The 15,786-nt window shown below is 42.2% G+C and overlaps 1 protein-coding gene across 2 annotated transcripts in view; it reads left to right on the top strand.

Moving 5' to 3' along the window:
* The first annotated feature begins 2,194 nt into the window (after nucleotides 1–2,194).
* The window catches only part of lrch4 (leucine-rich repeats and calponin homology (CH) domain containing 4), a 50,117-nt gene continuing 36,525 nt past the window's right edge, over nucleotides 2,195–15,786 (top strand). For both annotated transcript variants that reach the window (XM_041964521.1, XM_041964520.1), the window contains exon 1: nucleotides 2,195–2,582. In XM_041964521.1, coding sequence (XP_041820455.1) covers nucleotides 2,411–2,582 — 172 coding nt within the window. In that variant the 5' untranslated portion in view covers nucleotides 2,195–2,410. The remainder of the gene's footprint in view (nucleotides 2,583–15,786) is intronic.

Genomic DNA, 15,786 nt, shown 5'->3' with positions numbered 1-15,786 from the left:
CTAAAAACAGCAGACCAAGCAATATGACAACATCACCATGGGTGGGGGAGGTGTTATGCTTTCATGCTTTCATTGTAATCGCATAGAAATACAGTGAGCAGACTGGGTTCACCAGTGTCTCTTAATGGGTTTTACAAGTGAATGTAGTGAAAGTTACCCCCACATAGCCAGCACACACACACACAGACACACACACACACACTAGCCCTGGTCACAGCTGGGCGACTAGTCCGACAGGACTTTGACAGATGGTCCAATGGGACTCTGGAGAGGGAGGGAGGGAGGACACAAGAGCTAAAGAGAAGGATGCAGGATGGAGAGGAGGGGACAATGCTAATGGGTGCAGAAGGATGTGTGTGTGTGTGAGTGTGTGTAGTAGGGGAGTCATCTGTTATTGAAATGGACGAATAAGAATAAGGGTTTTAAACCTCATGGGAGAGAAGAAGGGACCATGCAGTCCTGCTGACACTGCATTTGCTGTTATAGGGATATTTAGACATGTTCAGACACACAAACACACATGAACACACTGGACATACAGTAGTACTCCTCACATTTTATTATGGGACATTTAATCAAAGTGATTTATTTCGGAATTTGCACTGTATAAACATAGACTAAACGGAATGAGATCACTTGCTAATTGTTTTTGACATATACTCAATAAAAAACAGTACAAAGACAATATATGTAATGTCTGACCTCATCAGCTTCATTGATTTTTGTAAATATCTGCTTATTCTGAATTTGATGCAGCAACATGTTTGAAACAAGTTGGGACAGGAGCAACAAAAGACTGGGAGAGTTGTGGAACACTCCAAAAACACCTGTTTGGAACACTCCACAGGTAAACAGGTTGATAACAGGTGATAGTATCATGATTGGATGGCATGATGGAGTGAGGTTCACCTCTTTGTGAGCACATGATTGGATAAAGGATACTACATGGGCTCAGGATACTTTGTAAAACTTCAAACAGCTTTTTGCAGATGACTGCATTCTGTTTTTATTTAAGTTTTACGCAGCATCCCAACTTTTTTGGAATCAGGGTTTTATTATAATAAAGAAGATCAACAACAATTGAACCAATTCAATTAACAAGATGTGAATTTCATTCATGATAAATGGAACATTTATTGGATCAATGATTTCATTATGTCATAAAAACTGCCTGAAATGTTTATGCTGTTTGATTCGTATTAGCATCAATCAAGCCTAATACTGTTTTTCCTGAAATTCCAGCCACATTCAACATCAGCAGAGGCCCCGCCCCCAACGTGAGTCAATCAAAAATACTCCCGCTATGACCACGCCCATTCCCTCTCGCTCCCCTTCTCTTGCTGCACCTTCCGAAACCCCCGTGAAAGCCAGTTAGAAAGAAAAATTGTTTTGGTTAACTTCCGGTTTTAGCTATCAAAATAAAATTAAAATTAAGCGACACTGCTCTGAGATGAAAATAAGGAAATACATAGTAGGTGCATTATGTGTTTATTAAAAATAAATCTTATGTTTTCACACCAGGTTGCAGCTCTTGATGTTTATATACATTTTCAGCACAACCACACATCCATTAATTTTCTGGCTACTTTTCTCCGTTTGTATACGTTTTGTATTTAAATGACAAAAATGTGATTTTTCATGCTTTCAGACAAATCCAAATGGTTCTTACAAATTTAGATTCTTGTTAGTTACAGATTCCCTCTTTTTGTTGCAATGTTTTTACTGTTGCAGCTCAGCGAGGCCTCACTGTCTGTGAAATGGTTTATTTAACCATTTTCCAAAGAATGCCAGTTTTTAAAAGAATATTTCTGTTTTTGTCAGGATTTTAGAAAAAATGATAATGGTTTGATGCCCCCAGTTAAATCATTAGGATTTTCATATTTTATTTATTTGAGTTGACCATTCAGTTAGTTAAACAAAAGAGTTCTTTTCAGGAATTTCCCATGAAAACTGACTACTTAGGTATTATTAAAAATTGTCACTATAATAAGTACTAGATTACATAGTTCTTTAATAAAGTGTCCCAATTTCAAACACGAAGGTCTGAATGCTGCATCATAGCTCTCCCCATGCAACCGGGAATAACAGTATTAGTGAAATTCTGCTTTTAGTTTGAAGGGTAGGCATCGTCTTCCCGTAGTGTTGTTGCGAAATTTGCAAGCTTGATGTAACTTCCTGAAAGATTGACAGCTTGAACCGCTCTGCTTTAGTAGTGGAAACGATAGCACCCGTTGTGCGAAGAACGCAATCACAACTCACACTGCCAACTGATTTTCCTCTCATTTAGTTTCCTACTTTTAAAGAAGTTTACAAGGAGGGTACTCTTCCGGAAGTTCATAAGAATCGTCGGGGTATGAAAGTGGAGCGGACGCCTCAAACTAAGTAAAAGAGGAGGTAAACCTGTACGTTGATGGCTGCTGGGGATGGAGCCCAGCTGCCGGCCACAGTAGCGGCCAGTCGGAGCGTGGAGAAGGCGCTCGAGGAGGCTGCCGCGAGCGGGGCTCTTAACTTGTCCAACCGAAAACTGAAGGAGTTTCCCCGCAGCGCCAGGAACTACGACCTGTCCGACATCACACATGCAGGTCGGTTTGCTTTTCACTGTTTCCCTGAACTTACAAAGCAGCGCCAGCGAGCTTGCTGTTATGACGAAACCTCCTTTTGTTATATCGCCACCTGCTTCTTTCTTCTAACGGGGAAGGCACATCTTTCCTCAACCCCGGCACGCTTCACAAGACTCAAATTCAAATTACCCCGAAGTTTGTTGTCCTGGCGAAAGTGAAACTATATCCCTCGGAAATTATGAATTTCGACTTCTGTCAGATCCGCAGGACTTACCTCTTAATTTCGGCATGTGTATGCTCCACCAAACTGTTGTTATATCAGGAAGAAATTTTAATCCGTTAGCCCTCCTCACCAAACTGCGCTGTGAGCTCAGTGTTGCCGTTAGCATGCGGGCACCAGAATGAGTAGTTTTGGGGTAAAAGTCCTTGCTTGGTGGCTTAGCTATATGACAGTCGAGGCTTATTATATGTGGTTTTTACAAGTGTTTTTAAGCAAACCAGCTTTTAAAAATTTAAGCTTGACGTGTTAGTCTCCTAAAATGGACTTGAAAGAAAAGAGTAAAAAGTAAAAAAAAAACGGCAGACATGCGAGTTCCTCTTCCTCAACATTTCCTCTTATAAGCGTCTCCAAACCTTTCGCATTGCCAGGCCTCTTGTGTGCATGCCTTGGGGTCGTTTCACTTAAATCTGGAGCTTTAATCACTGTGTTTCGTGCTGTTCACGGTTTTAGTGCTTGGACTTAAACAGTGATGTTGGTAGTTTTTAGTATTTATTTCGGTTTTGAGTGAAGAGCTCGTAGTGTAACAACATGGCAACCCTTTACTCACCAGCCTCCTGGAGTCTGTCTGAATGTGTGCCACTTTCTCATTGAGCGATGCTGCTGAGGACATTTGTAAAAGGCAACTGATGACAACAGAGAGTAAAACTTCACAGGGGAGTGGGTGTGGGTGACACTGTGGATTAAAGGGAACTACCTTGGCCTGCCTTGCTGAAAAGAGGATTACCCCATCCAGGTTGCTGAAATCAATCTGGCTACGCAGCGACTTAAAGCAACACCCCCTGTCCTCTGCTGCTTCTCTCTGTGCTCTGGCAATTATGACCATCTGCTCATAACAACCCAGGTCTGGGCCCTGTGGGACGATCAGACTGGGAACACACAACAACACTCAGGCACCTGCCGCTGGAGCAACCCAACCCTAATGACTGCGGAAGTGATGAATATAGCCCGTACCTACAGTAATGCCATTGATTAGGATGAAGCACAGGTTCTTGGATTGATAAATAATGCAGCTCAGCAAGTCAGGAAAGGGTACAACTGTGGTTCAGAAGTAGGGTTTAAAATGGCGATTTAAACCTGATTATACATATCAATGTGCAGGTTATTCATCATAAGCATTACTCAGCCGGTGAAAACAGCTGTATAATGTCTTCTGTGGCTGTGCCAAGTCTGACAAAATAACCCTCATGATATCATACTGATGTCATCCGAGCTCCCAGACCTGGCTTAGGGAATAAAAAGAAAACCTGAGTTAGAAGCTGGGGCCACGGAGTTTGAAGACTTGGACATTTAACTTGCAGGGAATATAATGAGCAATGCTATCGACTTGCATTATGGGAAGTGTAGCATTCTGTCTTTTTTGGAGCCTGATCTTTAAAATGAGTCCCTTGTGAGCAGAAACCATGGTTATAAGCTTCTCTGCATGATGTCAAGGTGCACGAGAAGGCTCCAGGAATCCTTGAGGAAGTCTTCAAGGCATTCATGAGTCTGTTCAATGAGGTGTGTTTGTTACTCCAGCAGGGGTTATTGTTGGGTAATTGGATAATATATATAACGTATATCTTTTTTCATATGAATTTTATGGATGTATGGCGGTTTTGATTCATTTATCAAAACCCCAGCAAGCAGTAGGTGACCATAAAGGATAGGTTAGAGCCCTGCATTGATAAGCTGTAATAAACATTTGTCACTGTTGATGTTTTGGTTTGTAAAACACAGTCAGACATAACTTAAATGGAACAGAGTCATCGTTGACTTTACTACTGCTACCTGCGATTTTTCCTTGTGCTGGTTATAGATGTTGTCCAGGGCAGACATTCTAACAGGTGTAATTAATTACAGTAATGACGGCTGCACTCCCTTTAGGTGTTCCAGTTCCAGGGCCCTGCTGTGGTCAGTGCTTGCTTACTGTCACTGCAGACTGGGACACTTAAATGGAAGGGTCATCATCAATGCTATTAACTACACTTGGTTCTCTTCCTGTGCCTACTCAACCTCAATTGTTTTTTGGTCCAGACTGAAATGTGCTAGCGACAGAGTATCTTACTTCATTGTCAGTTCATCTTGACAATTATTTTTTTGTCTATAAATTGTGAGAAATTGATGAAAAACACTCATCACACTCTCCTAAAGCCCAAGTTGACATTTTCATGAGTCATGTTTTATCTGACCAACAGTCCAAACCCAAAGGTGTTCGTGTGGCCTTGTTCATTCTCAACCTTTGGAACAGCATTTGTGACAAAATCATTTCAACTGAGTGGTCCACTTACTGGCTTTTCTGGAGCTTTCAGCCGCAGCAAAGTGAGGCCTGTCCCTGACTTACTGAGTGAGTGTTACACCCTTGGTCAGTCCAGTGTCGGAGTTTCCCCATTGATAATAATAATAATCATTCGGCAAAATTATTGTATGTACACAACATTTGACAATTTTGGCTTCTTTTATTAAATGTAAGACAGGATTACATAGAAAAATATTTTCATATTCCTTCAAATGAAGTTTTGAAAATGTATAGTTTTTTTAATTAATATTGACACTAGTATCAAAAAATGTCAAATACCAGAGAAAGTGATCTCATATTGAACGAGGCAGCTGCTGACATCACACTGGCTCATGGTGACTCATTTGTTATTGTTATTCATTCAAGTCTGATGTTTGGACCGTGCTCTTCCATAGGCCCAACTGTAGTTAGTCTTGATAACATGTTTTTGCAGAACCTCTTTGTGGTCATGTCTACTATCTGAGTAGTGAGGTGCTCTCAGGTTCACTGACAAACCTGGTAGTTATGCCCACTCAGACAGACATCAGCTGTGAGATACAGCAGACCTCACCTGAGAGTCCTGCCTCTGGTCCTTGCTGTGTGTGTTTCTGCGTCATAATGCAAATGATTCATAATTAATCGTTCAGTGTGTCAAGGGTCACCTTTTCGCCTATTGGTTGATTGACATTATGCACAGATCGACTATAGATGCCTTGCTCGCACAGCGCTGGCCATCTGAGACAGTCTCCTCATAGTGATGTGATTTACAGCTGCTCCGACCAGGACTGTAGTAGGTTTTCTCAAAACACTTGTGCTCTGTGGTACATGACGTCCTTTTAGAACTTAGCAGCCAGACTTAAATCAAGGTTTCATGAAAAGCTTCTCGTATATAGCTTTGCTTGATGGTTTGCTTTTACATTGGTGCCATCTGTAGTAAGTATAAAGCTGAGAAAGGCATTGAAAAACACTTTGAGGAGAAAAACCTTGAGCTCAGAGCCAAGCTAGCCAGAGCAGGCAAGTTAGCTCGGACCACCGACTGCTGGACAGACACACAAAACCAGACGAAAGCTCCATCACAACTCCCTGTCACCTCATCAATGCTGACTGAGAGCAGGGTTTCTGATCTGTTTTATACGTTATATATCGTTCAACATATTTGTCAATCCAGTCACAATTTGTGGTGAAAATAATTCCTGTGTTAGTAATGAAAATATTCTGGCTCTGCACACTGTCCCGCCACCAAATAGGGTCTGGTGGCTTTGGGGAGAGCAATATAGTGGCTGTTTCTGCTTAAACAAAAAGGATGTTGCTCTTTAACAAACAGGTCTTTCTGTAGGAATCCTTTCTGTACTCTTGTCAGACACTTAGAATAACAATCTGAGCCTGTTAGTGACAAAAAGAAACACTTTTAGTGGGCATACTTGCACTGACGGTGCACAAATGCCCCAAGGGGGCACATTGCAGTCCGTTTCATGGTTGCCAGCTGCAGCGCTCTCGCTCAATACTGCACCAGTTTCAAAAATTGTTGTCCCCATTAGTCTCTTGGACACAAAAACATGGGAAAATATGATTCATAAACACAGATAATATTTGACCAAAATTTCTCTCTGGGACAGCAACATCGTCCAGGACATGTGGACCGGCACCAGCTTTTTCTTTTTCAAATTTTTTTGATGGAAACCCTAACTGCCAAATGCAGTCCAGTGTGCTCCTCAGCTCAAGGTTAACTGGCTAGTTACCAGTTAATAGTGTTAGGCTATTGCCGAAACTGAAATGCCTAGTTTGCTATCCCATAAGCGGCAACAGGGGAGTGTTTGATGTTTTTGCTTTAAATTGCCATATCAGTTATACCATGGAAGCTATCCCTTTAATGTCCCTGTTTTTATCAGGCCTTTTTTTGACATCTTGCAGATGAGTGAATAGAAGTGCTTCATAATTTATGTGGCCATGATAATGATGGATTAGCCAAAAACTGACATTCTTGCCATTTTCTCAACTGATTCTCTAGAAACTGAACTAAGTGACCATATATGTCAATACTGCAGTATTATAATACACACAGTATAGCTCAGTAGAGGATCTATTTTGCCTACTCCTAATGCCTTTGAATCTAATACACTGTACCATTCACATCCGGTAGATAAAGAGCAACATGAGCATCCCATTGAAGTCATTCTTTCTATCCCGATGGCTAGTGTGAAAGTCCAGTATTCCCTCCCCTTTACTGCTCTGTTTTGGTCTCCACCAACTCCTAAGTGTTCCAGTTTTTCCAGCAGTCACTCCTTTCTGTTGCCTCTCTGCTGTTGGGTGTTTGATAGGTAGCATTCAGGCAGTTGATGGTGGTGATGCTCTGTGTCACCGAGGCACAGACGTGGCTGGAAATTCTTTGTGAGACCGGCTCTCCTGCTGTCGGACTGGACAATTATCAAAATATCAATATTATGTATCACTTACATGAATGTACATATGGTAATTGAATTGAATAAATCCCCCCAAAATTAATGAGAGTAGCCATAGTAACCACTGTACCACCAAAGTTAGTCAGACCTTGACTTTTTTTTTTAATTTTCACAAGTCATCTTATCCAAAATGAGATGCAGTGAGCAGGATGTTAGTGACGCTGTGCTGTCTCTGAATATGGTGGTTGAACTGGGGTAAGACTGGGCTGTGAAGGCCCAGCAGTGTTTATGATAACATCAGCCCCCCTTCTTCCCAACTGGAGCTGCTTCCCTCAGGAAGGTCAAAGGTTCACACACACACACACACGCATGCACACACACACGCACACAAAGAAGGAGACTTGGCTTGCCTCCCCCAGAGTGTTTCCCGGTAGCTCAGAGCGGTTGAAGGGAACAAAGCCCAGCCATTGTATGTTGTGTGCACCTTGTAGACTCACAAGTCTGTGTGCTGTAGCAGAGTGAATATACACAGCCCACCCTTGGGCAAATATTTTTTTAATTAGGTTTTATCAAGTATGGGTTTTGAAATGAGGATATTTGTGTTACTGGATTGAAGCTGTCAAATAAGAGAGTTTTGATGCCATTATTCTGCATCTATAAATCTGATCATTTTCAGGCCAAAATGTTCTTTAATTATTTTATGTCCAACGTCCGACCTAAGTGTGCAAAATGACAGGGACACTTTAAAATATGTGGTTTGCTGATGACTGTCCTGCAAAATTTAAAGTAGAGATGAATCAAAATTCAGTGTCTTGATAAAGGTGGTATTTGTTTCATGAGCTTCATATTGTGTCATTGCTGTTATTGCGAATGGAGGATTTCTTTGAAGGCATCTGTAAGAAAGCTTGCTGGTAAAGAAGATGTGTTTCCTGCTTTCAAGAGCATTACTAAGTGGAAGGAGCATTGTTCGATAGAATGTCTGCATCTCAGAGTGTTTACAATCAGGGCATTACATTAGATCTTTTGCAGTGATGTAGGGCTGCAACTACCTGATTAGTCTGACTACCATTTTCTCATCAGAAAAAAAACATTAATTACAATTTCCTTGAGCCCAGAGTCTTTTGACATGCAACTTGACAGGTGCATGATTGTGTTGGTTAGAAATGCAGTGCATAAATTTGGATTCAGGTCCTTGAGTGATGGACTTGGCTAATATGGAGCATCCATGCCAGGCACTGGTATATGTGGTAAATCTGAAGCAAGAGCCCAGCTTGCATGGGACTTGTGTTACCTGGGGATTGGTAATAATTATAGAGGTAGTCTGTGTTTTTCTCCTAGTCTGTCCATCTTGCTGTGCATGCAGTGGACAAAGGGCCACCTTCCTATTTTCTGGAATCAGCAAATGCTAGGCATTTTTGCTGGAGAAATTGCTTAAACATCTAGCTTACTCTTAAAATAGGTAATATACCTGCTAAATTCTGAACAATTCAGCTCTAAATCTGGAAATCTATTCAGCTCCAAATTACCTACCACACAAATGCAAAATGCATTCTTTGTTTTGGCTGAGATTCCTCGAGTTTTGTGTGCTTTGTTCTCATAATCTCATATCTCTCAAATTGATGAGCCTGCACTGGAAATGATGAATAAGTAGCCAATGGTATTAATAATTAATAGTACCTTCAGTAGTGTTTAGGCTGTAAATTCAGGAGGTTCATCTGGCCACTGCTGAGCATGAAGACCCAGTTAGAGAAGATCAGATTGTTTTTCATTTTGCCATGTTATTGAAAGAGATATTGAGTAGACTTGTATTGTAGATTATTGATATTGATATTGATATTGATGATATTGAGACTGAGTGTGCCCATTGGGAACAGGTAGAAACACATTTCCTTTAGAAAAAAGCCAGCAGACCTGCAAGTAGTACAAGCAGAGATAGGGTTAAAAAGCAGTTAAAGAAGGATCCTTTTGCTTGTATTTCAGTAACATTTTGCAGCTGCACCACACCTCGTATTTACTGCTAGATGAAAACTGCATTTGAACTTGTCCTTATCCAAGTCCAGACCTTCCTGCCACAGCAGATCCACACTGTCTCCTCTCCATGGATTTAAATTGCTTTTCTAATTTAGACCTACCTAATGCCAAGTAAGCACTGTAGAAAACGTAGAAAATAAAGAATAAAAACAACAGATACTCAATATTAAAGGACTCAGATTGGGATTGAGGCATCCCTCTTAGTAATAAACTACATATTGAGGTCTTCTTCTTACTTTATTAAAAAAGGATTATTGGGACCAACAAAGGCTCGTGTAAGTGCAATATTAGTTTGTTTGGTAACAAAGGTAAAGGAAATGTTGTTGCATGAGCACAAAGTTAATAAATTGACCTCCAGTCTCATATGACCTCTCGGGATGTGAGAGACAAGAGCCTGTTGTTGAGAGCAGGAGGGGAGCAGCACAGCCAGCACTCACACTCCATACCACAACTGAGAAGGCCAGCAGCTGACTTATAGAAATAATGAATGAGGGAAGGAGGTGTGTGTGTGTGTGTGTGTGTGTGTGTGTGTGTGTGTGTGTGTGTGTGTGTGTGTGTGTGTGTGTGTGTGTGTGTGTGTGTGTGTGCATGTGCGCGTGTGTGTGTGCGCTTAGTGGCTTACAGACCTGATATTGGCCTTTCATCAAATAACTAATCCCTTTTCCCTTTCTGCATTGTGTTATTTCCATGGATTGGATTTAGAAAGGTTTAATTATTTTCCGTCAGTCTACACATCCAGGAGGTCTTTCTGAAAAATATCTGGAAAACCTCACTGTCCACTTTTGCCGTTTGCCCTGTGTGTTTGCTTTTAGGTTAAGCAGTTTTAAGGCCATGATTGTAGCTCTGTCACTATTATCCAGACTGGTGATAGGACAGTTAAACCCAGTGTCTGTAGTCAAAAAACTCTATGTTGTCCCGTTGCATTTTAGGCACAAATACACAGACAAAGTCAAACTGTTGCTTACTGTTGCTATGGCAGAAGCATCCTGGCTCCAGCTCTGTACGTTAGCGCTGAGACTACAGTTTATTCCGGTGCAAAGAAACCAAAACATGGTGCAGTGCAACTCCTAGAAAAGCTGCATACCACTACGGGACAGCGCTGCCATCCCAGAACCTCCCTACCAGCTGCACTAACACCTGCATCGGATGCTGGCAGATAACGTAGCTAACAAATGCTATTTCATCCTCCCTTACAATGCACATGCGATGGGAGTCTTGTTAGTCTAGTCTTGTTAGTCTGTTGAAGGAATTTTGTCTTATTTCATCTTATCCAAATTCTGCATATGATTTTTCATTACTTTTTGAATTTATGGGTTTGCACTTTTACATGGCACAAGGCACTTACGTCTACAGTGTGCCAGTCCAACCACAGTCCAGTTCTGTAGAAATCAGACATTGCTAGGGCAAGCCACCCTCTTGTGTGTCCGGGAGGGGGCAGAGACTCCAACACTGCGAGCCACTCACACCAGTTTTTCATGTAGCACCTACAGTTTTTTAAGTATAATGACATACAGTTCTAAAGAGTGAGAGAGTAAATGACCTACCCCCGAAAACAAATGACCTGGTTTTAAGCCTGTTGCTGAAAAGCCTTCTGGCTAAGCTGCTAGAAACTACAAAACTACACTGTACTTTCAGTTAATAGTCGGGCTAAGCAAGCTCTGATTTGATGTGTGTGTGTGTGTGTGTGTGTGTGTGCGTGCATGCGCGCGTGTTTAAACCCTGCATATGTCTGTAACCTTCTCTGTCAGTTGTTTACATCTGTTCTGTGTCATTAAATGAGACTGCGTCTGTGCATGTTGGTGCTGTGCGTGTGTGTGTGTGCGTGTGCGTGTGTGTGTGCGTGTGTGTGTGTGTATGTGTGTGTGTGTGTTTTATTTCCTCTGTGCTCTGTGTGCGGATGTGGTCTGCTGTTACTTAGTCTTTACTTCTGCTTTGTCTGTCTTCTCTCTGTCTTCACTGCAGTGCCTCTCTGATTGCCCCACACTTTCTGTCATCCAACATGTTTCCATCCAACTGTCAAGCCAGTTTTCAAAGGAATTTTGTTGTAAATGTCACAGAAAGTAAAATGCCAGGCGGACCTTTTCTTCGAAAGAATATTCATTCTTTCATGAACTGATAAATAAAGTTTGAGGTGTCAGCTACAGGATGGCATGGCTTGTATAGTTATAGACTGAAGCTCGCCTCTTGTAGCACAGACCAGCATGCACATCTTCATGCATTGTTGCATTAACAGCGAGCAGAAGTCAGTTATTCATTCCAGGGGAGGATAAATGAGGCTGCAGTGTGCTCAATTCATTTGTCATGCTTTGCAGTAATTTACAGTATTTTTAGTTTCATGTCTCAACGTTTCTCTGTCTCTCTGTCTCTCTCTCTCTCTCTCTCTGTATCTGAAACCCGCTGGTGTGTTTTCTCCCTCAGAGCACAGCAGCTGGTGGGGAGGGGGAATCCCTCCTCAGTCCTATGGGAGGTAACCAGAGTAAAGGCAGAGACACAAACAGGGAGGGTGTAGGACAACGGTACCAGTCTGCCAACACACATATACTGTGCCATACATAGCGTGGTCTGGCGTCTGGTTGTGCGTATGTGTGTGGAGGAGGGAACATGGCGCAGCACTTCTCCACGGTTGCCATAGCCATTGTTCTTTAGGCATTGAGTAATGAGATGGATACCATGTTGTCAGGCAACTGGATGTTGGCAGCATTTAGCTGGTTTAGGTGTGAAAGTCTTCCTGCACAACCAGTTACCAGCTGGATGAGGGCTCTGTACTGTACATGAGACAGCCAAAGGCAATGATCTGTATTTTGTTATTGCAGTTTAAGTGCTCGTGGGAACTTGCACAAGTTGCATCATACCTGACACTTGAGAGTGAGTTGGGTTCATAAGCTACCATCTAAATAGGGAAGTTGTTTTTCGAACAAATAATTCAACACGGTATAGGACTTTATTTAATTTATTTACTTTGTAGTGAGTACGTATGTGGATCTTGTAAAAGACATGTTTATGTTGAAATAGTGTATAAGTACCGGTAGTATGTCTCTCGTTGCATTGGTTTGCTTTGCTCTAATTAAAAGCATAAAGACTAATTAAGGTCTATGTAGGATTTTGAAATTGCTTTTACAGCATAATGTACAGTATTAACAGACCCGCTAACAAAAACAGCTTAATAAAATAGGTGAGAAGAAAAGACAATCAGAATTCATAGAGCCATAGTTACATTTGTAATCTCTGCTCACCCTGTTGTGATATAAGATAGCTTCTTCTCTACTAGCAGTGGAACCACTTTGACATGCAAGACCAAGACCACATGACCAACAACGATACATGGCAAATTAGGAACTACTGGTACTGCAAAGCTGCACGTCATCGTGTGGCTAACCAGTCGGGAGACACTGTTTTAAAGGATGACACCAGAACTATCTATATTTTTCTTATTGTCAACAAATCCCACAAGGGACCGAAGCCAACCACGTCCAAGCCCATTGGTTCCTACTGATCAAGTAACAAATGTATAATGTCATTTTACTATAACAGCTGGACGCTATAGTTTTTATCAAACGCTACTCAAACTAGGAAAAACAAAACAGGTTGATCCACATTTGGTGCTCTGCTGAGTGTTTGTGGCAGCAGGACGTTGTATGTGGGATTGAGTCAAAATGAACTACAGTGTGGGTGTTCATGGTAATAAAGGAACATCATCCAGTGCAACATTGTGGCTTTTGGACAACAATGGAGCTCTGTGGCACAGAGGAAGAAGATACATCAGGCTTTGATACACATACACAATACGTGTTAGTAGGATCAGTTCATTGTTGGTTTGGCTCTTTTAGTACAACTGTAAAATGTTTTTCGCATTGTCTAAGTAAGGGAGTGTGTCATTTGTTCCACCATCTTCCTGTCACTCACTTTGATTTCTCTACATTGACATCATGTCGATCAGGATAAATAATATTAAATAATAAAGCTACCTCAAGGAACCCAGCCAAGCAACACACTCTTGTTTTAAACTTTTGACAGTTCATAGTATAGGCTGACAAGATGATAGAGTGACTGGGGCACAGCTGACCCACACCAAAGGTCCCATGCTGGGTCTGAAACCAGGACATCATGGTTGTACGCCAGGGTCTCTACTTTCTTTATTTTCTTTATTTGTTGTTGTGTTGTAGCTGCTGTGTCCCTCAGGCTCAGCAGGCAGCCATTAGTTAATCGGCCTCAGTCCCATTCCTCCTGGCTCCCGCAGCACAATGTAACACTATAAGAACACTTGGTGAATAATGAAAGCCGAAGCCCTGCCTGTCTTATGTAACCAAGCAGATCCATTAACTCCCACAGTGTTTGGTGTCCAGATGGCTGATTCACTGAGGAAGTTCACCATAGAGAAGGCATGGGGCCTAGGAGGGGTTACTTACTGCTGGATGAACACTGCATTCGAACTACACGGGTTACTATATGCTTACTATAGAGCTGTTGGATTAGTGTAACATTTTAGTTAGTAAAATTTGCCCTTCTCTCTCAGATGATGTGATTGTAGAGAGGAGACTGCTGCTCTAACTTTTCACAAGGATACCAAATAAAGGAAGTCCAGAGACCATTTTTAGTGAACTGAAAGACTTACATGACAGTTTCATACAAGGTGTACTGCACGTCTGTCAGTGAACAATGATGTGGCCAAAATGGGTCAAGTGAGAGAGAATGCATGTTCCTTATCCTGCATTATGTGTGGGAGTCGTATGAAGTGACACTTGCTCTAGGATTACTATAGTAGAACTGACTACACAAATTCTACACGAAAATGCTTGAAGGGGGTTAGATTGCTGCAGTTTCTCAGTTAACTTGCTTACTGCTTGTGACTCTGTAGGTTTTCTGTCTCTGTTGGCAGTGATTCCCCTTCCACCCACCTAGTGTTTTGTGGAGTGCCCAAAGGGTCCTTCCTTCTATTTGTATCTGCTGCTTGGTTGACATATTTGGCAGGCACAGTACTTCCTTAAAGTCCTAAATGGCAAATCAAACTACAACTATTTTGACACACACCGAAAACAAGCAAATTGGTGACATCACATAGGGCTTTACCAAATCGTCATGAGCATATTGTCTACTTTTAGCCACCTTATAAACCAAACATCCATCCATTCATCCATCCATTTTCTTCCGCTTATCCGGGGCCAGGTCGCGGGGGCAGCAGTCTAAGCAGGGATGCCCAGACTTCCCTCTCCCCAGACACTTCCTCCAACTCTTCCGGGGGGACCCCGAGGCGTTCCCCGGCCAGCCAAGCGATATAGTCCCTCCAGCGTGTCCTGGGTCTTCCCCGGGGTCTCTTCCCAGTGGGGCATGCCCGGAAGGCGTTCGGGAGGCATCCGATAAAGATGCCTGAGCCACCTCAGCTGGCTCCTCTCGACTTGGAGGAGCAGCTACTCTACTCTGAGCTCCTCCTGAGTGACAGAGCTCCTCACCCTATCTCAAAGGGAGCGCCCCGCCACCCTGCGGAGGAAACTCATTTCAGCCGCTATCTTAGATCTTGTTCTTTCGGTCATGACCCAAAGTCAATGCCCATAGGTGAGGGTAGCAACGTAGATTGACTGGTAAATCGAGAGCTTTGCCTTTGGGCTCAGGTCCTTCTTCACCACGAGGGACCGATAAAACGATTGCATACTGCTGCCATCGCACCGATCCGCCTGTCAATCTCATGCTCTATCCTTCCCTCACTCGTGAACAAGACCCCCAAGATACTTGAACTCCTCCACTTGAGGCAGGAGCTCTCCTCCAACGCAGACCCAAACAATTTATTGCTAAATTGGGAAAATAATCAGTAGATCAAGAAAGTAAACATTACTTGCATACATGCTAGTTAGACTTTTGTAACACATTCTTTTCCAGTTTATCTTGCTCTTACATGAATCTACTCAACCTTGTTTGAGCCTCTACTGCCAGACTTCTATCAAACCCCACACAGTCCTCACGCACTGCTCTGACCATGAAGTTGGCTGGCATAATATATTTTCACTTTTTGTTTTTAACTGCCTCCAGGTCATTACATGGCAAAGGCACAGAGAACATTTCTGAGCTATTAAAACCAAGCTTTCCATCACAGTGTCTGAGGTCATCACTCAAACTGAACTCAAATCTAAAGGCAAGCGTGGACCCTAAACTCTGGAATATCTGGCCATAGCATAATAGAACAGCTGATTGTGTTACAATTTTTCAATCTGGTTCAAAGACTTTTTATTGTTTGGCCTTTTGTCATGATTTGGATTTACTGCCTCCTCT

The sequence above is a fragment of the Chelmon rostratus genome, chromosome 23, assembly GCF_017976325.1.
Source record: "Chelmon rostratus isolate fCheRos1 chromosome 23, fCheRos1.pri, whole genome shotgun sequence".
Lineage (NCBI taxonomy): Eukaryota > Metazoa > Chordata > Actinopteri > Chaetodontiformes > Chaetodontidae > Chelmon > Chelmon rostratus.
Note: the sequence above shows the minus strand (reverse complement) of the source record. Positions and strands in the feature narration are given on the sequence as shown.